The sequence below is a fragment of the Pristiophorus japonicus genome, unplaced genomic scaffold (assembly GCF_044704955.1).
Source record: "Pristiophorus japonicus isolate sPriJap1 unplaced genomic scaffold, sPriJap1.hap1 HAP1_SCAFFOLD_553, whole genome shotgun sequence".
In the NCBI taxonomy this organism is placed as follows: domain Eukaryota; kingdom Metazoa; phylum Chordata; class Chondrichthyes; family Pristiophoridae; genus Pristiophorus; species Pristiophorus japonicus.
In genome coordinates this window covers 54,115-81,514 of record NW_027254460.1, presented here as the reverse complement: position 1 = coordinate 81,514, position 27,400 = coordinate 54,115, and the positions used below count along the sequence as shown (strand labels likewise).

Genomic DNA, 27,400 nt, shown 5'->3' with positions numbered 1-27,400 from the left:
ACCGACATCACGGTTGACCACGAAACTGAACTCACCATCCCCAGTAGCCCGGCAAGGGCAGCTGTCCAGCAGCCCAGCGAAGAAGCAACCAACTCACCCACAACTGCATTTGTACCGAGACGATCGACAAGGGAGTGAAAAGCCCCAAATCGTCTCACCCTGTAAATAAGAATACTATTGACTTTGGGAGGGAGTGATGTCATGTATGCAACCCCAGGCAACCTGTATAATACTGCCACCAGAGGGCTTACCTGTTGGATCCCAGCATCCCTTGGGAGCACTGCATATAAGCAGGCCTCCCACACTGTACCAACACTTTGGAGTCTGAATAAAGGAGCTAAGGTCACACTTACTCATTACCTACAGTACTCAGTTGCATTACTTTATTGTGAGCATAACACCACCGATCTCTGAGCTCTGTTCCTGTTGATTCCCAGGGCAATCAATCACCACTCGCCAACATTATGCTGCCAGATTAAGTTGAGGGGCTCAGAGGAGGTAATAAATTGAGGCCGTGAATCTGAGTTAAGAAATAAAATTAGAGAAGCATGAATAAATGAACGAATAGAGGCAACATAAACTAAAGGGTACAATCCTAAAGGGGATGCATGAACAGTGAGCGGGTTTACGCACACAAATCGCTGAAGGTGGCAGGACAGGTTGAGAAAGCAGTTAAAAAATTTACAGGATCCTGTGCATCACAGAGGCATGGCGTACAAAAGCAAGGAGGTTATTATGAACCTTTATAAAACATTAGTTCAGCCTCAACTGGAGCATTGTGTCTAATTCTGGGCACCGCACATTAGGATGTGAAGGTCTTAGAGAGGGTGCAGAAAAGATTGACAAAAATGATTCATGAGATGAGGGACTTCAGTTACGTGGATAGACTGGAGAAGCTGGGGTTGTTCTTCTTTGAGCAGAGACGGTTGAGAGCAGAGTTGATAGAGGTGTTCCAAATCATGAGTGGTCCAGACAGATTAGATAGAGAGATACTGTTCCCGCTGGCAGAAGGGTTGAGAACCAGAGGAGACAGATTTATGGTGATTGGCAGAAGATCATCATCATCATAGGCAGTCCCTCGAATCGAGGATGACTTGCTTCCATGTTAAAAAGTTCACACGTGTTTCAATGAAGGACCTAAAATTCCAGGTCCAAACTAAATCTTGAAGGCTGGAAGATGCCTGTGCATGGAATTTTTAACGTGTGGTGACCGTTGCATGCCAGCCACCACATGGCCTTGACAGAGCTAGGTCTTGGTCCAGTGGCAAGGATTAATCAAGACGATTGGAGACCAGTTCTGCTGCACGGACCTAGTGTGCACACAAATCGCAGTGTGGACTGGTCCATGCTGCACCTGGGTCCTCGTCTCTTCTAGGCCCTGAACTTGCGCCTCTCCTGGGCCCCGATTACGTCCCTCTACAATCTCTCGCCGCTCCTTCACCCCGACCTCGCCGCTCCTGCTGTACCTGCCCACGCTCCAATCACTGACCTGGACCTTGATGACGGCCCTTTTCACTGCCATTGCTCACCTGCTGCAGGACATTCTGCTCCCTGGAGTGGTACGCCGCCACGCTGCTCCTTCCGCTCCCTGGCCTGCTTCAATGGTGGTCGCAGGCTGGGGGCCGCTCAGACTGCTGGTCTAGGCCACCACGCTGCTGCGTCCGCTCGCTGGCCTGCTCCGCTGGTGCTCGCAGGCCGGGGGCCGCTCAGTCTGCTGGGCTAGGTTGCCATGCTTCTCTTTCTGCTCCCCGGCGTGCTCCAATGGTGGTCGCAGGCTAGGGTCCACACAGACTGCTGGGCCAGGCCGCCATGCTGCTCCTTCTGCTCCCCGGCCTGCTCCGATGGTGCACTCTTTGGTAGACTGCGGGTAAGGCACACAAAGAAACTACACACAGGACAGTTGAACAGCTTCTCCCCAGTGTGAATTCACTCGTGTACCAGTAGGTGGGGTGAACGAGACACACACACACCCGAGTGAGAGTGTTCCAGTGCACTGCCTGTGAAAATAGCTTTAACCAGTTACACAGCCTGAAAAAACATCGCACCATTCACAGTGGGGAGAAACCGTACACATGTTCTGTGTGTGGATCAGGCTTCAACTGATCGTCCAACCTGGAGAGACACAAGGACACCCGCACCACGGAGAAACCGTGGAAATGTGGGGATTGTGGGAAAGGATTCAATTGCCCCTCTGCACTGGAAACTCATCGACGCCGTGACAATGGAGAGAGGCCGTTCAACTGCCCTGAGTATGTGAAGGGATTCACTCGTTCATCCAACCTGCTGGTACATGAGCGAATTGGCAGAAGAACCAAAGGTGATGTAAGAAAAATCTTATTTATGCAGCAAGTGGTTACGATTTGGAATGCACGGCCTGAAAAAGGTGGTGGAGGCAGACTCAATCACTGGTTTCAAAAGGGAGTTGTGTAATTATCTGAAAGAAAACATTTGCAGGGCCGGAGGAAAGGGCGGGGCAGAGGGACTAGCTGGGAGCCAGCAAGGGCTGGATGGGCTGAATGGCCTTCCGTGCAGTAACCATTCTGATTGTGTGAGCAGAACACATAAGTCTGGTCCCTGACTCAATCTAAAGCGTTCCTGATTGTGAGCACCTCTGTTAAACCTGCCCTGCACCTTCACAGCTCCAAGGAGAACCACTTTAGATGTTGCAGCCATCATCTTATTGAATGGCGGGACCAAAAGCCGATTCATCTCCTATATCGGATGTTCTCATGTCTTCATGTCACTGGTACCCATCCTGCACCTGATGGCCTCCCTGCAGTAAGATGGCCGCCACGCATGCTCCCTGCCCTGCAGTGGGACAATGGCAAGCATTGTGACGTCGAGGAAGCCCCGCTGCTGTCGCTCCCTGCGGTGGGCAGTCCCGCGCTACCCAAAGATGGCGGCCGAACTCCCCGCAACCCCCGACAGTAACCAAGGCCCGTCCCCACCCGAAGGTGCCCCGCAGCCGCCACCCGCCGACTCGGCGGCCAAATCTCGCTGCCCGCGTGTGTCCGTGAGTCCACAGGGAGACCGGGCGCGCTGCTCGGGCCGCTCCTCCATCGTCCACAGCAGCGGCGAAACGTCCGTTCATCCGCGGCCAATAGGCTGGCCCGCGCCTGCGCACAACTCCGCCCCGCCTCACCCGGGCCCCCGAGCTCAAAGGCCGCGAGCGGAGCCCACCAACAAACGACCAACCGCCCGCGCGCGCGCAGCACTCAGCCCGCAGCCAATGGCGAGGCGGCGCGGGGCACCAGCCCACCCAGCGCGCGCTGCTCCGCGCCAATCAGTGCGGGCGGGGCCGCGGCACCAATCAATCAATCGGCGAACAATCCAGGGCGCGCGGTGCTGAAGGGAAAGTGTCTCTGGCGACACAAACAGAAGATGCTGGAAGTGTCCGTGGCTCAGGCAGCATCTGTGGGCAGCGTCAGAGGGGGCGGGGCCGCGGCCCTCCATCACAACTGGAGAGTGCTGGGAAAGAACAGATCCTGAGGGAGCACTGAAAGGGGGAGGGTGAGAAAGGACAACAGGGAAGGTCTGTGATAGGGGGAAGGGAGAGATTAGAGAGACAACAGGGAGGATGGGCCGAATTCAAATGGTACTGGCAGGAGTTAGAACAACATTAGTCAGGATAGGGTGTGAATGGTGGGATAATGATCAGTGGGCACTGGAGACAAGGAAAAAAAACAGGCTCGGTGGGTGGAGACCATGAGAAATAGGAGCGGGAGTGGGCCACCCGGACCCCGAGCCTGCTCCCCATTCAATAAGATCATGGCTGGTCTGATCATAGACTCAGCTCCACTTTCCTGCCCGCTCCCCAGAACCCTTTACTCACTTATCGCTCAAAAATCTGTCTATCACGGCCTTAAATATATTCAATGACCCAGCCTCCACAGCTCTTTGGGGTAGAAAATTCACAGATTTACAACCCTCTGAGAAAATTAATTCCTTCTCATCTCAGTTTTAAATTGGCGGCCCCTTTTTCTGAGACTATGTCCACTAGATACAGAGAAAAACTTGCTCTACACTATCCCATCAAAAACTGCCTGGGCACGTACAGCACGGGTTGGACAGGAAGGTTTAAGCTAGGCATTCCAGAACTTGGGGCCTGGGCAACAGAAGGTACAGCAAACAAAACCACCAATGGTTGAACAATTAGAATTAGGGATGCTCAGGAAGACAGATATCTCATGGGCGGGATGGGGGGGAGCAGATGTGGGGCTGGAGGAGTTTACAGAGCTAGGGAGGGGCGAGGCCATGGAGGGAGTTGAAAATAAGTATTCGAATTTTTAAATCAAGGCATTGCTTAACCAGTAGCCAATGTCAGTCAGCGAGCACAGGGGTGATGGGTGAGCTGGACTTGTTAGGACATGGGCAGCCGAGTTTTGGATCAACTCTAGTTTATGTAGGGTAGAATGTGGGAGAAGTGCATTGGAATAGTCAAGACCAGAAGTAACAAAGGCATGGATCAGGGCTTCAGCAATGGATGAGCTGAGGCAAGAGCAGAGACGGGCGATGCTACAGAGGTGGAAATAGGCAATCTTAGTTATGTTGTGGATATGTGGTCAAAAACTTATTTCAGGGTTAAGTATGACACCAAGGCTGTGAACAGTCTGATTCAGCCTCAGAAAGAAGTTGGGGTGAGGGATGGAGTCAGTGGCTTGGGAAAGGAGTTTGTGGAAAAGACAATTACAAATATTAGAATATTTCACAGGCTATCACGTGTAAAATGTGTGGATGAGTTTTTTTAATTCAATCGGTTCCAAAACTGGGTTAATTGACACAGAAAGTAACGGATTTCAAATCTTATGCAAGACAGTTCAATAACGGGGTGATTCAAAGGATTTCAGCTGTGTTTAAAGTGAGAAACTGCAGTTAAGTCTACTACAACCACAACTCATGTACTCAAACGGAACAAGTTTGGGGTTTGTTATGATAGAAGGTGAACTAGGTGAGAAGTGCTAAAAGTTAGATTCAGAAAAAGCACTAAAATGGAACACCGATTGGTCTCCTCTGATCATGGAGGAATCAAATATTCGACACGCTGTGTTTGAAATTTATTCAACTTTTATACAGGGTATTAATTTCCAGCTCAGGTATAGGGGTTATTAAGATTATCAGAAACAAACAAAAGCTGCCAGAATGAATATGGTTCAGTGCCCAATGCAATCACAATAAATCCTGTTCTATTTACAAATGCAGCCTTTCTCCTCAGGCCATTTAAAACTGAGCTGAGGAGGAATTTCTTCTCTCAGAGGGTTGTAAATCTGTGGAATTCTCTGCCCCAGAGAGCCATGGAGGCTGGGTCACTGAATATATTTAAGGCGGAGATAAACAGATTTTTGAGCGATAAGGGAGTAAAGGGTTATGGGGAGCAGGCAGGAAAATGGAGCTGAGTCTTTGATCAGATCAGCCATGATCTTATTGAATGGGGAGCAGGCTCGGGGGGCCGGGTGGCTCACTCCTGCTCCAATGTCTCATGGTCATATCTACCCAGCATGCCCCGCGGGGGAGAATGTGTCGCACCCAGACTACAGGAGCTCAATGCGCAGGCGCGGGCCCTGCCTGGCTTTGGAGGAGGTGATACGTTTTGGACAGGCTCCTCAGAAGTGTCTCTTTCAGCGGTACGGAGCGGAGTAATTGACCAGCGGGGAGCAGGGGAGGCTTCATAAACAACCCGTGCCCGCCGCAAGCCCGGAATGTTTACCGGAATATCGGTGGTTGCAGCTTCTGGGATTTCTACCGGTCATAGGCCCAGGCTAACGGCGGCCATCTTGGTGGAGGAAGGCAGAATCAGTGCTCCGCTATCTTGATTCCGTGAGTAGCACAGCGCATGCGCGGCCATCTTTGTGCAGGGACGAAGTGAATAAAGAGAACTGAGTCAACACCTTCAGGGGAGGGGAAACCAGTGAGTGTGGAACTGAACCCACACAGAATCAGCGTCTTCAGGCGAGGAGAGGGGAACCAGCGAGTGTGGAACTGATCCCAGCCACAGTCAGCATATTGATGGGAGAGAGGGGAACCAGTGAGTGTCGAACTGATCCAAGCCAGAGTCAGCACCTTCAGGGGAGGAGAGGGAGGGGAACCAGTGAGTGTCGAACTGAACGCAGCCAGAGTCAGCACCTTCAGGGGAGGAGAGGGAGGGGAACCACTGAGTGTGGAACTGAACGCAGCCAGAATCGGTGGTGAAAACTGGGAGTGGAGGGGAAACAGGTTAGACCATAAAAAATAGCAGGAGTAGGCCATTTGGCCCCTCGAGCCTGCTCCCCATTCAATAAGGTCATGGCTGATCCGATCATGGACTCGTCTTCACTTCCCTGTCCGCTCCCCATAACCCTTTACCCCCTTATCGCTCAAAAATGTGTCTATCTTCAACTTAAATATATTCAATAACCCTTTGGGGCAGGGAATTCCATGGATTTCCAACCCTCTAAGAGAAGAAATTTCTCCTCATCTCAGTTTTAAACGGGTGGCCCCTTATTCTGAGACTATGTCCCCTAGTTTTAGGTTCCCTGATGAGTGGAAATATCCTTTCTCCATCCACCTTGTCGAGCCCCCTCATAATCTTAAGTTTCAATAAGATCACCCCTCGTTCTTCTGAACGCTAATGTGTATAGGCCCAACCAACTCAACCTATCCTCATAAGTCAACCCCCTCATCTCCGGAATCAACCCAGACCTTCTCTGAACCGCCTCCAATGCAAGTATATCCTTTCTTAAATGCGGAGACCAAAACTGTACGCAGTACTCCAGGTGTGGCCTCACCAATACCCTGTACAGTTGTAGCAGGACTTATCTGCTTTTATACTGTGAGGTTATCCACTTTGGTGGTAAAAACAGAGAGACAGACTATTATCTGAATGTGGACAGATTAGGAAAAGGGGAGGTGCAACGAGACCTGGGTGTCATGGTACATCAGTCATTGAAGGTTGACATGCAGGTACAGCAGGCAGTTAAGAAAGCAAATGGCATGTTGGCCTTCATAGCGAGGGGATTTGAGTACAGGGGCAGAGAGGTGTTGCTACAGTTGTACAGGGCCTTGGTGAAGCCACACCTGAAGTATTGTGTACAGTTTTGGTCTCCTAACTTGAGGAAGGACATTCTTGCTATTGAGGGAGTGCAGCGAAGGTTCACCAGACTGATTCCCAGGATGGCGGGACTGACGTATCAGGAAAGGCTGGATCAACTGGGCTTGTATTCACGGAGTTCAGAAGAATGAGAGGGGACCTCATAGAAACGTTTAAAATTCTGATGGGTTTAGACAGGTTAGATGCAGGAAGAATGTTCCCAATGTTGGGGAAGTCCAGAACCAGGGGTCACAGTCTAAGGATAAGGGTTAGCCATTTAGGACCGAGATGAGGAGAAACTTCTTCACCCAGAGAGTGGTAAACCTGTGGAATTCTCTTCCACAGAAATTTGTTGAGACCAATTCACTAAATATATTCAAAAAGGAGTTACATGTAGTCCTTACTACTAGGGGAATCAAGGAGTATGGTGAGAAAGCAGGAATGGGGTACTGAAGTTGCATGTTCAGCCATGAACTCATTGAATGGCGGTGCAGGCTCGAAGGGCCAAATGGCCTACTCCTGCACCTATTTTCTATGTTTCTACTCTATCCCCTTTGCAATAAAGGCCAACATTCTATTTGCCTTCCTGATTACTTGCTGTACCTGCACACTAACTTTTTGTGTTTCATGCAAAAGGACCCCCAGGTCCCTCTGTACTGCAGGCACTTTACAATATTTCTCGATTTAAATTATAATTTGCTTTTCTATTATTTCTGCCAAAGTGAATAACCTCACATTTTCCCACATTATACTCCATCTGCCAGTTTTTTCCCACTCACTTAGCCTGTCTATATCCCTTTGCAGATTTGCTTTGCCACCCATCTTTGTGTAGTCAGCAAACTTGGCTACATTACACTCAGTCCCTTCATCCAAGTCATTAATATAGATTGTAAATAGTTGGGCACCCAGCACCGATCCCTGCGGCATCCCACTAGTCACTGTTTGCCAACCGGAAAATGACCCATTTATCCCGACTCTGTTTTCTGTTAGTTAGCCAATCTTCTATCCATGCTAATATATTACCCTCAACCCTGTGAGCTTTTATCTTGTGCAGTAACCTCTCATGTGGCCCCTTATCGAATGCCTTTTAGAAATCCAAATACACCACATTCACTGGTTCCCCCTTATCCACCCTGCTCGTTACATCTTCAAAGAACTCCAGCAAATTTGTCAAACATGATTTCCCTTTCATAAAACCATGCTGACTCTGCTTGATCAAATCATGCTTTTCCAAATGATCCGCTACTGCTTCCTTAATATTGGACTCCAGGATTTTCCCAACCACAGATGTTAGACGAATGGTCTATAGTTTCCTGCTTTTTGTCTGCCTCCTTTTTTAAATAGGGGCATTGCATTTGCAGTTTTCCAATCTGCTGGGACCGCCCCAGAATCCAGGGAACGTTGGTAGATTACAAACAATGCATCCACTATCTCTGCAGCCACTTCTCTTAAGATTCTAGGATGTAAGGCATCAGGTCCAGGGGACTTGTCCGCCTTTAGTCCGAATACTACCTCCTTTATGATTGTGGTAAGTTCCTTCCCCCGCTATAGCCCCTTGATTATCCACTGTTGGGATATTTTTGGTGTCCTCAACCATAAAGACTGATACAAAATATATGTTCAGATTTTCTGCCATCTGCATGTTCCCCATCACTGATTCCCTGGTTTCATCCTCAAAGGGACCGACATTTACTTTAGCCACTCTTTTCCTTTTTATATACCTGTAGAAACTCTTGCTATTTGTTTTTATATTTCGTGCTAGTTTACTTTCATAGTCTATCTTCCCTTTCTTAATCATTTTTTTAGTCATTCTTTGCTGGCTTTTAAAAGCGTCCCAATCTTCTGTCCTCCCAATAGTTTTGGCCACTTTGTATGCCCTTTATTTCTTTGGTTAGCCACGGATGGATATCTTTTCTTTTACACCTTTTCCTCCTCACTGCAATATATTTTTCTTGAGAGTTGCGAAATATTTCCTTAAATGGACGCCACTGTTCATCAACTGTCCTACATTTTAATCTATTTTCCCAGTTGACTTTAGCCCAATCTTCCCTCATATCTTTGTAATCTCCATCATTTAAGCTTAGAACGCTGGTTTGAGATCCAATTTTCTCGCCCTCCATTTGAATTTGAAATTCAACCATGCTATGATCATTCCAAGGGGGTCCTTTATTCGGAGATTGATTATTAATCCTATCTCATTACACAGGACCAGATCTAAGATAGTCAGCACTTCAGAGGAGGCGAGGGAGAGGAAACCAGTGATTATAGAATTAAACCCAGCCACAGTCAGCACCATCAGGGGAGGGAGAGGGAGGGGAACAAATGAGTATAGAACTGAACTCGGCCAGATCTAGCACATTCAGGAGAAGAGAGGGAGAGGAACCAGTGAGTGCAGAACTGAACCCAGCCAGAGTCAGCACCATCAGGGGAGGGAGGGGAACCAGTGAGTATGGAACTGAACCCAGCCACAGTCAGCACTATGAGGGGAGGAGAGGGAAGGGAACCAGTGAGTGTAGAACTGTACCCAGACAGAGTCAGCACCTTCAGTGGAGGAGAGGGAGGGGAACCAGTAAGTGTAGAACTGAACCCAGCCAGAGTCAGCACCATCAGGAGAGGAGAGGAGAGGAGAGGGAGGGGAACCAGTGTCTTAAATTTATTCAATGAGCCAGCTTCCACAGCTCTCTGAGGCAGCAAATGGCACAGATTTACAACCCTTTGAGGGAAGATATTCCTCCTTATCTCAGTTTTAAATGGGCGGCCTCTTATTCTAAGATTATGCCCCTATTCTAGTCTCCCCTATATCAGTGGAAACATCCTCTCTGCATCAACCTTGTCAAGCTCCCTCATAATCTTATACGTTTCGATAAGATCACCTCTCATTCTTCTGAATTCCAATGAGCAGAGGCCCAAACTTCTCAACCTTTCCTCATAGGTCAACCCCCTCATCTCTGGAATCAACCTCGTGAACCTTCTCTGAACTTCCTCCAAAGCAAGTATTTCCTTTCTTAGATATGAAAACCAAAACTGTATGCAGTATTCTTGGTGTGGCCTCACCAATACCCTGTATAACTGTAGTAAGACTTCCCTGCTTTTATACTCCATCCCCTTTTGCAATAAAGGCCAAGATTCTATTGGCCTTCCTGTTCACTTGCTGCACCTGCATACTAACCTTTTGTGTTTCATGCAGCAGGACCCCCCAGGTACCACTGGACTGCAAATTTTTCTCCATTTAAATAATAACTTGCTCTTCACATTTTGTTTCTGCCGAAGTGCATAACCTCACACTTTCCAACATTATACTCCATCTGCCAAATTTTTGCCCACTCACTTAGCCTGTCTATGTCGTTTTGCAAGTTTTTTGTGTCCTCGCACATTGCATTTCCTCCTACCTTGGCTACATTACACTCGGTCCCTTCACCCAAGTCGTTAATATAAATTGTAAATAGTTGGGGTCCCGACACTGATTCCTGCGGCATCCCACTAGTTACTGATTGCCAACCCGAGAATTTATCCCGACTCTCTGTTTTCTGTTAGTTAGCCAATCCTCTATCCATGCGAAAATATTACCCGCAACCCCATGAACTTTTATCTTGTGCAGTAACCTTTTATGTGGCACCTTGTCAAATACCTTCTGGAAGTCCAAATACACCACATCCACTGGTCCCCTTCATCAAAGCCAGAGTCAGCACTTTTAGGGGAAGAGAGGGAGGGAAACTAGTGAATGTGGAACTTAATGCAGCCAGACTCAGCACCTTCAGGGGTGGGGAGGGAGGGGAACCAGAGAGTGTAGAACTGAACCCAGCCAGAATTGGTGGTGAAAACTGGGAGTGGAGGAGAAACAGTGTAGAAATGTGTGATGGTTTGGATTTCAGCACAGCAGGAGGGACAATGTGTGGGACAGGGATTTACAGCTTTGGAAGAACAAGAAAGGAAAGAATGTTCCATGGAAACTAGATGTGTCTATCCTGAATTTCTGTCTTGTACTGACGGCGATGAGTTTTATTATCTCCTTTTACAGAATATTAGAAGGGGAGATTTTCAGACAGGAAACGCAAATCAAACATCACGTCAAGATCTGACGGAGTCAATTGATTCATCAGGACCTGAACATCATCGGTCTTTGAAAGTGGAAGGAGAAATGTTTGTCTGTTCTATTTGTGGGAAAAGATTTCAAACATCAGTGTGACTGGAAAAGCACCGCGACACACACACCCGAGTGAGTGTTCCAGTGCACTGCCTGTGGAAAGAGCTTTAACCAATTACACAGCCTGAAAAAACATCGCACCATTCACAGCACGAAGAAACTGTAAACGTATTGTGTGCGTGGGCGAGGCTTCAACCCATCATCCAACGTGGAGAGTCACAAGGACACCCGCACCATGGAGAAACCGTGGAAATGTGGTGACTGTGGGAAGCTATTCAGATCACCGTCTAAGCTGAAAATTCATCGACGCAGTCACACTGGGGAGAGGCCATTCACCTGCTCCGAGTGTGGGAAGGGATTCACTCAGTCATCTGACCTGATGACACACCAGCGAGTTCACACTGGGGAGAGGCCGTTCACCTGCTCCGAGTGTGGGAAAGGATTCACTACGTCATCCAGCCTGCTGATACACCAGCGCGTCCACACTGGGGAGAGGCCATTCACCTGCCCTGAGTGTGGGAAAGGATTCAATGTGTCATACGACCTTGTCAATCACCAGCGAGTTCACACTGGGGAGAGGCCGTTCACTTGCTCTGAGTGTGGGAAGGGATTCACTTGTTCATCCAACCTGCTGAAACACCAGCGAGTTCACACTGGGGAGAGGCCATTCATCTGCACTGAGTGTGGAAATGGATTCACTCAGTCATCTGACCTGCTGAAACACCAGCGAGTTCACACTGGGGAGAGGCCATTCACGTGCTCTGAATGTGGGAAGGGATTTACTCAGTCATCCACCTTGCTGAAACACCAGCGAGTTCACACTGGGGAGAGGCCATTCACCTGCTCCGTGTGTGGGAAGGGATTCACTTGTTCATCCGACCTGCTGACACACCAGCGAGTTCATACTGGGGAGAGGCAATTCACCTGTCCTGAGTGTGGGAAAGGATTCAATGTGTCACACGACCTTGTAAATCACCAGCGAGTTCACACTGGGGAGAGACCGTTCACCTGCTCCGTGTGTGGGAAGCGATTCACTTGTTCATCCAACCTGCTGAAACATCAGCGAGTTCACACTGGGGAGAGGCCGTTCACCTGCTCCATGTGTGGGAAGGGATTCACTTGTTCATCCGACCTGCTGAGACACCAGCGAGTTCACACTGGGGAGAGGCCATTCACGTGCCCTGAGTGTGGGAAGAGATTTACTCAGTCATTCACCCTGCTGAAACATCAGCGAGTTCACACTGGGGAGAGGCCATTCACCTGCTCCGTGTGTGGGAAGGGATTCACTTGTTCGTCCGACCTGCTCAGGCACCAGCGGGTTCACACTGGGGAGAGGCCATTCACCTGCTCTGAGTGTGGAAAGCGATTCACTTGGTCATCCAACCTGCTGACACACCAGCGAGTTCACACTGGGGAGAGGCCATTCACCTGCTCTGAGTGTGGAAAGCGATTCACTCGGTCATCCAACCTGCTGACACACCAGCGAGTTCACAAGTGACTGCAGGGATTGGAATCTGCTGTTATTACTGCTGTTAATCACATCCCGACTGAACCATGTTCATTCTGACAGTTGGGGTTTGTTTCTGCTGATAACCCTATAACTGGGCTGGACTTTAATATTCTGGATATATTGCTGATTGTGTTCTCGGGGCTGCAGTGTCCATTTAAGAAACGCTGTGTGTTATCTTTCCCCTTAATTCAGCAACTCTCAACAGAAAGTTAGTTTGCAATAAAATTATGAACTTTTACTTTAATCCTAAATTGATCTTTCGTACAAAATCTGCAATAGTGTGTGAAAGTTTCTACCGAATAAAATGTCCAATTAGAAAGAGCTGGCTGACAATTCTTACTGACTTGCACATTACACACAGTGGCCCCTTCATTATCCACCAGACAGAAGGGAAATGTGTCCCTAAATGTTGCCCCTCCCATCTGGTGCAGCAATCCACTCGGCATGGGAATAGAGACAAGTCCAGACCAAAACTGAGCGCAGTACTCCAGGTGTGGTCTTACCAACGCCCTGTACAGTTGCAGCAGGACTTCTCTACTTTTATACTCCACCCCCCTTGCAATAAAGGCCAATATTCCATTTGCCTTCCTGATTACTTGCTGTACTTGCGTGCTAACTTTGAGTTTCATGTACAAGAACCCCCAGATCCTTCTGTACATAGAAACATAAAAAATAGGTGCAGGAGTAGGCCATTCGGCCCTTCGAACCTGCACCACCATAAGATCATGGCTGATCATTCACCTCAATACTCCTTTCCTGCTTTCTCTCCATACCCCTTGATGCCTTTAGCTATAAGGGCCGTCTCTAACTCCCCCTTGAATATATCCAATGAACTGGCATCAACAACTCTCTGCGGTCGGGAATTCCACAGGTTAACAATTCTGAATGAAGAAGTTTCTCCTCATCTCAGTCCTAAATGGCTTACTCCTTATCCTTAGACTGTGTCCCCTGGTTCTGGACTTCCCCAACATCGGGAACATTCTTCCTGCATCTAACCTGTCCAGTCCCATCAGAATCTTATACGTTTCTATGAGATCCCCTTTCATCCTTCTAAACTTCAGTGCATAAAGGCCCAGTTGATCCAGTCTCTCATGTGTCAATCCTGCCATCCCAGGAATCAGTCTGGTGAACCTTCGCTGCACTCCCTCAATAGCAAGAACGTCCTTCCTCAGGTTAGGAGACCAAAACTGAACACAATATTCTAGGTGAGGCCACACCAAGGCCCTGTACAACTGCAGTAAGAGCTCCCTGCTCCTATACTCAAAAGCCCTAGCTATGAAGGCCAACATACCATTTTCCTTCTTCAACGCCTGCTGTACCTGCATACCAACTTTCAATGAGTGATGTACCATGACACCCAGGTCTCATTGCACCTCCCTTTTTCCTAATCTGCCGCCATTCAGATAATATTCTAACCTCAAATTTATCCACATTATACTGCATCTGCCATGCATTTGCCCACTCACCTAATTTGTCCAAGTCACGCTGCAGCCTCTTAGCGTCCTCCTCACAACTCAAACCACAATCCAGTTTAATGTCATCTGAAAACTTGGAGATATTATACTCAATTGAGATAATCACGAGCACGAGTGGGGTAGTGCTGGACAGGCTAATGGGACTCAAGGTAGACAAGTCCCCTGTTCCTGATGAAATGCATCCCAGGATATTAAAAGAGATGGCGGAAGTTATAGCAGATGCATTCGTTATAATCTACAAAAATTCTCTGGACTCTGGGGAGGGACCAGCGAATTGGAAAGCAGTTAATGTAACTCCTCCGTTTAAAAAAGGGGGCAGACAAAAGGCAGGTAACTATTGGCTGGTTAGTTTAACATCTGTAGTGGGGAAAATGCTTGAAGCTATCATTAAGGAAGAAATAGCGGGACATCTAGATAGGAATAGTGCAATCAAACAGACGCAGCATGGATTCATGAAGGGGAAATCATGTTTAACTAATCTACTGGAATTCTTTGAGGATATCACGAGCATGGTGGATAGAGGCGTACTGATGGATGTGGTGTATTTAGATTTCCAAAAGGCATTCGATAAGGTGCCACACAAAAGGTTACTGCAGAAGATAAAGGTACGCGGAGTCAGAGGAAATGTATTAGCATGGATAGAGAATTGGCTGGCGAAGAGAATTGGCTGGCGAACAGAAAGCAGAGTCGGGATAAATGGGTCCTTTTTGGGTTGGAAATCAGTGGTTAGTGATGTGCCACAGGGATCGGTACTGGGACCACAACTGTTTACAATATACATAGATGACCTGGAAGAGGGGACAGAGTGTAGTGTAACAAAATTTGCAGATGACACTAAGATTAGTGGGAAAGCGGGTTGTGTAGAGGACACAGAAAGGCTGCAAAGAGATTTAGATAGGTTAAGCGAATGGGCTAAGGTTTGGCAGATGGAATACAATGTTGTAAAATGTGAGGTCATCCACCTTGGAAAAAAAAACAGTAAAAGGGAATATTATTTGAATGGGGAGAAATTACAACATGCTGCGATGCAGAGGGACCTGGGGGGTCCTTGTGCATGAAAAACTCTTTTTGGATCCCAAAAAGTTAATTTGCAGGTGCAGCAGGTAATCAGGAAGGCAAATGGAATGTTGGCCTTCATTGCGAGAGGGATGGAGTACAAAAGCAGGGAGGTCCTGCTGCAACTGTACAGGGTATTGGTGAGGCCGCACCTGAAGTACTGCGTGCAGTTTTGGTCACCTTACTTAAGGAACGATATACTAATTTTGGAGGGGGTACAGAGACGATTCACTCGGCTGATTCCGGAGATGAGGGGGTTACCTTATGATGATAGATTGAGTAGACTGGGTCTTTACTCGTTGGAGTTCAGAAGGATGAGGGGTGATCTTATGGAAACATTTAAAATAATGAAAGGGATAGACACGATAGAGGCAGAGAGGTTGTTTCTGCTGGTCGGGAAGACTAGAACTTGGGGGCACAGCCTCAAAATACAGAGGAGCCAATTTAAAATCGAGTTGAGAAGGAATTTCTTCTCCCAGAGGGTTGAGAATCTGTGGAATTCTCTGCCCAAGGAAGCAGTTGAGGCTAGCTCATTGAATGTATTCAAGTCACAGATAGATAGATTTTTAACCAATAATGGAATTAAGGGTTATGGGGAGCGGGCGGGTAAGTGGAGCTGAGTCCACGGCCAGATCAGCCATCATATTGTTAAGTGGCGGAGCAGGCTCGAGGGGCTAGATGGCCTTCTCCTGTTCCTAATTCTTATGTTCTTATGTTCTTATTCCTTCATCCAAATCATTAATGTATATTGTAAATAGCTGGGATCCCAGCATTGAGCCCTGCGGCACACTACTAGTCACTGCCTGGCATTCTGAAAAGGACCCGTTTATCCCGACTCTCGGCTTTCTGTCTGCCAACCAGTTCTCTATCCACGTAAGTGCATAACCACCAATACCATGTGCTTTAATTTTGCACACCAATCTCTTGTGTGGGACCTTGTCAAAAGCCTTTTGAAAGTCCAAATACACCACATCCACTGGTTCTCCCTTGTCCACTCTACTAGTTGCATCCTTAATAAATTCCAAAAGATTTGTCAAGCATGATTTCTCTTTCATAAATCCATGTTGATTTGGACCGATCCTGTCACTGCTTTCCAAATGCGCTGTTATTTCATCTTTAATAATTGATTCCAACATTTTCCCCACTACTGATGTCAGCATAACTGGTCTATAATTACCTGTTTTCTCTCTCCCTCCTTTTTTAAAAAGTGGTGTTACATTAGCTACCCTCCAGCACATAGGAAATGATCCAGAGTCGATAGACTGTTGGAAAATGATCCCCAATGCATCCACTATTTCTAGGGCCACTTCCTTAATTACTCTGGGATGCAGACTATCAGGCCCCGGGGATTTATCGGCCTTCAATCCCATCAACTTCCTGAACGCAATTTCCTGCCTAATAAGGATATCCTTCAGTTCCTCCTTTTCACTAGACCCTCGGTCCCCTTGTACTTCCTGAAGGTTATTTATGTCTTCCTTCGTGAAGCCAGAACCAAAGTATTTGTTCAACTGGTCTGCCATTTCTTTGTTCCCCATTATAAATTCACCTGAATGTGACTGCAAGGGACCTACGTTTGTCTTCACTAATCTTTTCCTTTTCACATATCTATAGAAGTTTTTGCAGTCAGTTTTTATGTTCCCGGCCAGCTTCCTCTCATTTTCCCTCTCCTAATTAAACCCTTTATCCTCTCTGCTGAATTCTAAATATCTCCCAGCCCTCAGAATTGCTGCTTTTTCTGGCTAATTTATATGCCTCTTCTTTGGATTTAACACTATCCTTAATTTCCCTTGTTAGCCATGGTTGAACCACTTTCCCCGTTTTATTTTTACTCCAGACAGGGATGTACAATTGTTGAAGTTCAGCCATGTGATCTTTAAATGTTTGCCATTGCCTATCCACCGTCAACCCTTTAAGTATCATCTGCCAGTCTAAATTCCTTAAGTTCAGGACCCTGGTCTCTGAATTAATTGTATCACTCTCCATCTTAATGAAGAATTCTACCATATTATGGTCACTCTTCCCCAAGGGGCCTCGCACAACAAGATTGCTAATTAGTCCTTTCTCATTACACATCATCCAGTCTAGGATGACCTCTACTTGGTTCCTCGACATATTGGTCTAGAAAACCATCCCTAATACATTCCAGGAAATCCTCCTCCACCGTATTGCTACTAGTTTGGTTAGCCCAATCTATATGTAGATTAAAGTCACTTATGATAACTGCTGTATGTTTATTGCATGCATCCATAATCTCTTGTTTGATGCTGTCCCCAACCTCACTGCTACTGTTTGGTGGTTTGTACACAACTCCCACTAATATTTTCTGCCCTTTGGTATTCCGCAGCTCCACCCATACAGATTCCACATCATCCAAGCTAATGTCCTTCCTTACTATTGCGTTAATTTCCTCTTTAACCAGCAATGCTACCCCACCTTCTTTTCCTTTCTGTCTATCCTTCTTGTCCTTTCTGTCTATCCTTCTTGAATGTTGAAGACCCCTGGATGTTGAGTTCCCAGCCTTGGTCACCCTAGAGCCATGTCTCTGTGATGCCAATGATACCATATTCATTCATTGCTGCCTGTGCAGTTAATTCGTCCACCTTATTCCAAATACTCCTCGCATTGAGGCACAGAGCCTTCAGGCTTGTCTTTTTAAGACACTTTGCCCCTTTAGAATTTTGTTGTAATATGGCCCTTTTTGATTTTTGCCTTGGGTTTCTCTGCCCTCCACTTTTACTATTCTTCTTCTATCTTTTGCTTCTGCCCCCATTCTACTTCCCTCTGTCTCCCTGCATAGGTTCTCATCCCCCTGCCATATTAGTTTAACACCTCCCAACAGCACTTGCAAACACACCCCCGAGGACGTTGGTTCCAATCCTGCCCTGGTGCAGACCGTCCTGTTTGTACTGGTCCCACCTCCCCCAGAACCAGTTCCAATGTCCCAGGAATTTGAATCCCTCCCTTCTGCACCACTCTTCAAGCCACGTATTCATCTGAGCTATCCTGCTCTGACTAACACGTGGCACTGGCAGCCATCCTGAGATTACTACCTTTGAGGTCCTACTTTTTAAATTTAACTCCTAGCTCCATAAATTCAGCTTGTAGGACCTCATCCCATTTTTTTCCTATATCGTTGGTACCTATATGCACCACGACAACTGGCTGTTCACCCCCCACCCCCTCCAAAATGTCCTGCAGCCGCTCTGAGACATCTTTGACCTTTGCACCAGGGAGGCAACATACCATCCTGGAGTCTTGAGTGCGGCCGCAGAAACGTCTATCTATTCCCCTTACAATTGAACCCCCTACCACTATAGCTCTCCCACTCTCGAGAGTAAAAAGTGTTTCATTCTTTTTAAATGAGGGAACTATTCGGGCAGAGAATTACACGTTTATTAACTTCATGCCACGTACAGGTAGTTTTATTTTTACCATCACTTACACCAACCATCACACATTCCAGGTGTATATCAGGAGATTCTGTGTGATGGTGAGGCGATCAGTGCAGAGACCAGTGTGTGCTGCTCATTATCCTCAGTGTGATTGAATCCCCTTTCCCACTGAATACTGTGGACAGACATGGTCACCTTGGTAACGGAATGGTCAGTGTGACATCACTTTCTAAACAAGACAATGGGTTATCAATAAATGGGAATGATATTAAACTATCTGCAATTACATTCTGAATAAAAGGATATAAAATGGTGAAAAATAACTGGTGAAGATAATCATTTATTTTTGCAGAATGCACTTGCAAACATTATGATGTACTTTGTACACCCACACACCCCACATATATAGAGTGAGGTGTGTGCTTTTTTTCCCAGTTGTTTCTCTTAACCAAATGAGAGTTTTGAACCCAGCGGACATTAGGACCCTGCGGCTGCCCATCCGGCGGTGCTGTAAGGTCCCGGTTCCAGGCTCTGTCTGACACAATCAGTGGGCCAGGCAAAGCTCAATGGAAAACACTGCAGGAAAAACAATCCTTAGCATTAAAATCTGTGAACAGTTGGCACAGGACACAGTGTGAATTAGTAACCTTTAACACACAGAGTGCCACTAAGTAGGGCAAAGTGAATTGCTCCCCTTCAGTCCTGTCCCTCAATCCCAGTCCATCTCTGGGAGATTGTTACAAGATTCACCCCATCCTCTCAACACAAATATTACCCACACAATACCAGATCAATAGGACATTGCCCACAGCTGCTGATAGCTATTAACAAGAATAAACCTGCTTCTAAGTAAAAAAACAAAATGATTGCATCCTTTCACACATGCAAATACATATCTTTATGATTATCAATATTTATAAATTCCTCTATCTATCATCTGTCTCTATATCTTACAGATGCAAGACCGGGTTCAGTATTAGCTGAGAGAGGTTGTATTGTAATATAAAGTGAGAAAGGGAATCGTGTCAAGTAAATGAGTTAGGGCCTCATGTAATATAAACAGAGACAGGGTCTAGTGCAGTAATAACTGCTACAGGGCCCAGAGTGATGTAAACAGATACAGGATCTAGTGGAATACAGAGACAGAGTGTGGTGCAATATTCACAGAGACAGGGTCCAGTGTAATATAAACAGAGACAGGGTCTAGTATATTATAAACTGGGACAGGGCCTAGTGTAATATAAACAGAGACAGAGTCTTGTGTAATATAAACAAAGACAGGGTCGAGAGAAATATAAACAGAGACAGGGTCTAGTGTAATATAAACAGAGACAGGGTCTAGTATATTATAAACAGGGACAGGGCCTAGTGTAATATAAACAGAGACAGAGTCTTGTGTAATATAAACAAAGACAGGGTCGAGAGAAATATAAACAGAGACAGGGTCGAGAGAAATATAAACAGAGACAGGGTCGAGTGGAATATAAACAGAGACAGGGTCTAGTTTAATACAAACAGAGTCAGGGCCTAGTGTAATACAAACAGAGACAGGGCCTAGTGTAATATAAACACAGACAGGGTCTAGTGTAATATAAACAGAGATAGGGTCTAGTGTAATATAAACAGAGACAGGGTCTAGTGTAATATAAACAGAGACAGGGTCCAGTGTAATATAAACAGAGACAGGGTCTAGTGTAATATAAACAGAGACAGGGTCTAGTGTAATATAAACAGAGACAGGGTCTAGTGTAATATAAACAGAGACAGGGTCCAGTGTAATATAAACAGAGACAGGGTCCAGTGTAATATAAACAGAGACAGGGTCTAGTGTAATATAAACAGAGATAGGGCCTAGTGTAATATAAACAGAGACAGGGTCTAGTGTAATATAAACAGAGACAGGGTCTAGTGTAATATAAACAGAGACAGGGTCCAGTGTAATATAAACAGAGACAGGGTCTAGTGTAATATAAACAGAGACAGGGTCGAGAGAAATATAAACAGGTATAGGGTCGAGTGTAATATAAACAGAGACAGGGTCGAGTGTAATATAAACAGACACAGGGTCTAGTGTAATAGAAACAGAGACAGGGTCCAGTGTAATATAAACAGAGACAGGGTATAGTGTAATATAAACAGAGACAGGGTCGAGTGTAATATAAACAGAGACAGGGTCTAGTGTAATATAAACAGAGACAGGGTCTAGTGTAATATAAACAGACACAGGGTCTAGTGTAATATAAACAGAGACAGGGTCTAGTGTAATATAAACAGAGACAGGGTATAGTGTAATATAAACAGAGACAGGATCGAATTTAATATAAACAGAGACAGGGTCTAGTGTAATACAAACAGAGACAGGGCCTAGTGTAATATAAACAGAGACAGGGTCAGGAGAAATATAAACAGAGATAGGGTCTAGTGTAATATAAACAGAGACAGGGTCTAGTGTAATATAAACAGAGTCAGGGTCGAGTGTAATATAAACAAAGACAGGATCTAATTTAATATAAACAGAGACAGGGTATAGTGTAATATAAACAGAGACAGGGTCGAGTGTAATATAAACAGAGACAGGGTCTAGTGTAATATAAACAGAGTCAGGGTCTAGTGTAATACAAACAGAGACAGGGCCTAGTGTAATATAAACAGAGACAGGGCCTAGTGTGATATAAACAAAGACAGGATCTAATTTAAAATAAACTGAGATAGGGTCTAGTGTAATATAAACAGAGACAGGGTCTAGTTTAATATAAACAGAGACAGGTTCTAGTGTAATACAAACAGAGACAGGGTCTAGTGTAATATAAACAGACACAGGGTCGAGAGAAATATAAACAGGGATAGGGTCGAGTGTAATATAAACAGACACAGGGTCGAGTGTAATATAAACAGACACAGGGTCTAGTGTAATATAAACAGTGACAGGGTCTAGTGTAATATAAACAGAGACAGGGTCTAGTGTAATATAAATAGAGACAGGGTGTCGTGTAATATAAACAGAGACAGGGCCTAGTGTAATATAAACACAGACAGGGTCTTGTGTAATATAAACACAGACAGGGTCTTGTGTAATATAAACAGAGACAGGGTCTAGTGTAATATAAACAGAGACAGGGTATAGTGTAATATAAACAGAGACAGGATCTAATTTAATATAAACAGAGACAGGGTCGGGAGAAATATAAACAGAGACAGGGTCTAGTGTAATATAAACAGAGACAGGGTCTAGTGTAATATAAACAGAGACAGGGTCTAGTGTAATATAAACAGAGACAGGGTGTAGTGTGATATAAACAGAGACAGGGTGTAGTGTGATATAAACAGAGACAGGGTGTAGTGTAATATAAACAGAGACAGGGTCTAGTGTAATATAAACACAGACAGGATCTAGTGTAATATAAACAGAGGCAGGGTCTAGTGTAATATAAACAGAGACAGGGCCTAGTGTAATATAAACAGAGACAGGGTCTAGTGTAATATAAACAGAGACAGGATTTAGTGTAATATAAACAGAGACAGGGTCTAGTGTAAAAGAAACAAAGACAGGGTCTGGTGTAATATAAACAGAGTCAGGGCCAAGTGTAATATAAACAGAGACAGGGTCGAGAGAAATATAAACAGAGACAGGGTCGAGTGTAATATAAACAGAGGCAGGGCCTAGTGTAATATAAACAGAGACAGGGCCTAGTGTAATATAAACAGAGACAGGGCCTAGTGTAATATAAACAGAGACAGGGCCTAGTGTAATATAAACAGAGACAGGGTCTCGTGTAATATAAACAGAGACAGGGTCTAGTGTAATATAAACAGACACAGGGTCTAGTGTAATATAAACAGAGACAGGGTCTAGTGTAATATAAACAGAGACAGGGTGTAGTGTGATATAAACAGAGACAGGGTGTAGTGTGATATAAACAGAGACAGGGTGTAGTGTAATATAAACAGAGACAGGGTCTAGTGTAATATAAACACAGACAGGATCTAGTGTAATATAAACAGAGGCAGGGTCTAGTGTAATATAAACAGAGACAGGGCCTAGTGTAATATAAACAGAGACAGGGTCTAGTGTAATATAAACAGAGACAGGATTTAGTGTAATATAAACAGAGACAGGGTCTAGTGTAAAAGAAACAAAGACAGGGTCTGGTGTAATATAAACAGAGTCAGGGCCAAGTGTAATATAAACAGAGACAGGGTCGAGAGAAATATAAACAGAGACAGGGTCGAGTGTAATATAAACAGAGGCAGGGCCTAGTGTAATATAAACAGAGACAGGGCCTAGTGTAATATAAACAGAGACAGGGCCTAGTGTAATATAAACAGAGACAGGGCCTAGTGTAATATAAACAGAGACAGGGTCTCGTGTAATATAAACAGAGACAGAGTCTAGTGTAAAAGAAACAAAGACAGGGTCTAGTGTAATATAAACAGAGACAGGGTCTAGTGTAATATAAACAGAGACAGGATCTAGTGTAATATAAACAGAGACATGGTCTAGTGTAATATAAACAGAGACAGGGTCTAGTGTAATATAAACAGAGACAGGGCCTAGTGTAATATAAACAGAGACAGGGCCTAGTGTAATATAAACAGAGACAGGATCTAGTGTAATATAAACAGAGACAGGGTCTAGTGTAAAAGAAACAAAGACAGGGTCTGGTGTAATATAAACAGAGTCAGGGCCAAGTGTAATATAAACAGAGACAGGGTCGAGAGAAATATAAACAGAGACAGGGTCGAGTGTAATATAAACAGAGGCAGGGCCTTGTGTAATATAAACAGAGACAGGGTCTAGTGTAATATAAACAGAGACAGGGCCTAGTGTAATATAAACAGAGACAGGGTCTAGTGTAATATAAACAGAGACAGGGCCTAGTGTAAAAGAAACAAAGACAGGGTCTGGTGTAATATAAACAGAGTCAGGGCCAAGTGTAATATAAACAGAGACAGGTTCGAGAGAAATATAAACAAAGACAGGGTCTCGTGTAATATAAACACAGACAGGGTGTAGTGTAATATAAACACAGACAGGGTCTAGTGTAATATAAACAGAGACAGGATCTAATTTAATATAAACAGAGACAGGTTCGAGAGAAATATAAACAGAGACATGGCCTAGTGTAATCTAAACAGAGACAGGGCCTAGTGTAATATGAACAGAGACAGGGCCTAGTGTAATATAAACAGAGACAGGGTCTAGTGTAATATAAACAGAGACAGGGCCTAGTGTAATATAAACAGAGACAGGGCCTAGTGTAATATAAACAGAGACAGGATCTAGTGTAATATAAACAGAGACAGGGTCTAGTGTAAAAGAAACAAAGACAGGGTCTGGTGTAATATAAACAGAGTCAGGGCCAAGTGTAATATAAACAGAGACAGGGTCGAGAGAAATATAAACAGAGACAGGGTCGAGTGTAATATAAACAGAGGCAGGGCCTTGTGTAATATAAACAGAGACAGGGTCTAGTGTAATATAAACAGAGACAGGGCCTAGTGTAATATAAACAGAGACAGGGTCTAGTGTAATATAAACAGAGACAGGGCCTAGTGTAAAAGAAACAAAGACAGGGTCTGGTGTAATATAAACAGAGTCAGGGCCAAGTGTAATATAAACAGAGACAGGTTCGAGAGAAATATAAACAAAGACAGGGTCTCGTGTAATATAAACACAGACAGGGTGTAGTGTAATATAAACACAGACAGGGTCTAGTGTAATATAAACAGAGACAGGATCTAATTTAATATAAACAGAGACAGGTTCGAGAGAAATATAAACAGAGACATGGCCTAGTGTAATCTAAACAGAGACAGGGCCTAGTGTAATATGAACAGAGACAGGGCCTAGTGTAATATAAACAGAGACAGGGTCTCGTGTAATATAAACAGAGACAGGGTCTAGTGTAATATAAACAGAGACAGGGTCGAGTATAATATGAACAGAGACAGGGTGTAGTGTAATATAAACAGAGACATGATTTTGTAGTTACTGAATCACAGAGTCGAAGAATGATACATTTCAGATCGTGTACATCCAGCCCACTGGTGCCTGTGCTGGAACTCATGTGAAAGATCTAACCAATTATCCCACTCCACCTGCTCCTTCCCAATAGCCCTGCATTTTTTCCAATTCAAGTATTTACTCAATTCCCTTTAGAAACTTATTACTGAATCTGCTCCTGGCACCATTTCAGGCCATGTATTCCAGATCATAACAGCTCACTGCGTACTTTCTTTCCTCATTTCGCCTCTGATTCTTTCGCTAGTTAAAACTGTGTCCTCTGGTTACACACCCTTCAGTCTCTGGAAACTAGTTAAGAACAGAAGAGCATAAGAATTGGAAGCACTTGGAGCCTGCTCTGTCACTCGATAAGATCATGGATTATCATCGACCTCAATTCTACTTTCAGGCCTGTTCCCCATAGTCCCGTGATTCCCCTAGAGTCCATAAATCTATCTATCTTAGCCTTGGATATACTCAATGACTCGGCATCCACAGTCCTTTTAGGTAGAGAATTCCCAAGATTCACAACCCTCTGAGTGAAGACATTCCTCCTCAACTTGGTCTGAAAAGGCATACCCCTTATCCTGACACTATGCCCCCTATTTCTGGATTCTCCAGCCAGGGGAAGCAACCTCTCAGCATCTACCCTGTCAATCCCCCTCAGAATATAATATTTTTCAATGAGATCCTCTCTCATTCTTCTAAACTCCAGAGAGTATAATCTACTCAATCTCTCCTCATAGAACAACCCTCTCATCCCAGGGATCAATCTGGTGAACCTTCGTTGGACCGCCTCTGTGGCCTCACCAAAGCCCTGTACAATTGTAGTAAGACTTTTTCACTCTTGTACTCCAAACCCCTTGCAATAAAGGCCAACATGCCATTCACCTTCCTAATTGCTTGCTGTACCTGCATGCCAACTGTGTGTTTCCTGTACGAGGACACCCAAGCCTCTCGGAACACCCAACATTTAACATTTTCTCACAACTTAAAACATTCAGTTTTTCTGTCCTTCCTACTAAAGTGAATAACCTCACAGTCCCACCCATCCCAGATACTGCTCCTGATACCCAGCACCTCTCGATACTGCTCCAGATACCTGTCATCTCTTGAACCACTGCATCAAGATTTCGAACAAATGACTGGGCTGAGGCCCATCTTGGATTAAAAACATGAGGACCACTGTGTCACCATCAACAGCAGCAAGTCAACAAGGCTTCTGCGACTGCACCTTCTAAACCCATAATCTCCACCATGTAGAAGGACAAGGACAGCAGGTCCATGGAAAGACCAGCACCTCCAAGTTCCCCTCCAAGTCACACACCAGCCTGACCTCAGCACATAGACTGCAGCATGGTTCAAGAAGACAGCGGCTCACCACCATCTTCTAAAGGGGCAATTAAGGATGGGCAATAAATGCCGACCTGGCTCGCCCACATCCCGAGAATGAATGAAGAAATAAAGAATGAACTCACAGTGAGAAAGGAGCTGCAGAACTGCCGACACCATCAGCTTTAAGAAGACGTTTCCCTTTGGAGATCAGATTGCCCATTGAGTTTGATTAAACTGATGTTAAAGTAACAATGCTGCTTTGCCCCGTGACAGTAACAGATTATCAGAATATTTCCCATAATTTGAAATCGAATGTCAGACTTGGATGTCTTGTAGATTCATCTTTTAAAAAGTTGTGGGAACTCTGTTCTAAGCTGGATTCCACCCAGTTCGTAACAAGTCCTCAATCAGCTTGTCTTGTCATTGAGGTATCAAGGACTAGGCACACGGTGTTTAAAAGAAAGCTGATTGATTTATTTGACATTTATACAGATTATCAAACTATAGCCCAGTTACAGGCAGAGACAAATCCCAACTTCCAGAATTAACATAGTTCTGTCTTGGGTGTAATTAACAGCAGAATCCAACCCCTGCAGTCAGTTGTGAACTTGTTGGTGTTTCAGGCGGTCGGATGATACAGTGAATCCCTTCACACACACGGAGCAAGGAAACGGTCTTTCCTTCGTGTGAACTCGCTTGTTGTGTACCAGCAAGTGGGATGACTGAGTGAATCTCTTCCCACATTTGGTGCAAGTGAACAGCCTCTCCCCAGTGTGAACTCGCTGGTGTATCTGGAGACAGACAAATAGAGTGAATCTCTTCCCACAGACAGAGCAGCTGAACGGCCTCTCCCCGGTGTGAACTCGCTGGTGATTCAGCAGGTTGGATAACTGAGCAAATCCCTTCTCACACACAGCAGGTGAATGGCCTCTCCGCAGTGTAAAATTGTTGATGAGTTTCCAGCTGGGACGGGTAATTGAATCTCTTCCCACAGCCCTCACATTTCCACGGTTTCTCCATGGTGCGGATGTCCATGTGTCTCTCCAGGTTGGATGATCAGTTGAAGCCTCATCCACACAAAGAACTAGTGTACAGTTTCTCCCCACTGTGAATGGTGCGATGTTTTTTCAGGATTTGTAACTGATTAAAGCTCTTTCCACAGTCAGTGCACTGAAACACTCTCACTCGGGTGTGTGTGTCTCGGTGCTTATCCAGTCACACTGATGTTTGAAATCCTCTCCCACAGACAGAACAAACAAACATTTCTCCTTCCACATTCAAAAGCCGATGATATTCTGGTCCTGATGACTTGAGTGACTCTGTCAGATCTTGATGTGATGTTTGGTTTGAGTTTCTCATCTGTAAATCCTCCCCTTCTAATACCCTGTAAAATGAGTTTACAAAAGTCATCACTGTAAGTA

The 27,400-nt window shown here is 45.2% G+C and overlaps 1 protein-coding gene and 1 pseudogene across 1 annotated transcript in view; one reads left to right on the top strand and one right to left on the bottom strand.

Moving 5' to 3' along the window:
* Positions 1-13,036, top strand: part of LOC139254494 (zinc finger protein 850-like) — a 154,503-nt gene extending 141,467 nt beyond the window's left edge. Inside the window, exon 5 of the mRNA XM_070873709.1 lies at positions 11,520-13,036. Within this exon, the coding sequence (XP_070729810.1) occupies positions 11,520-12,705 (1,186 nt within the window). The 3' untranslated portion in view covers positions 12,706-13,036. The remainder of the gene's footprint in view (positions 1-11,519) is intronic.
* Positions 13,037-26,431: 13,395 nt separating this feature from the next.
* The window catches only part of LOC139254489 (zinc finger protein 850-like), a 38,794-nt pseudogene continuing 37,825 nt past the window's right edge, over positions 26,432-27,400 (bottom strand).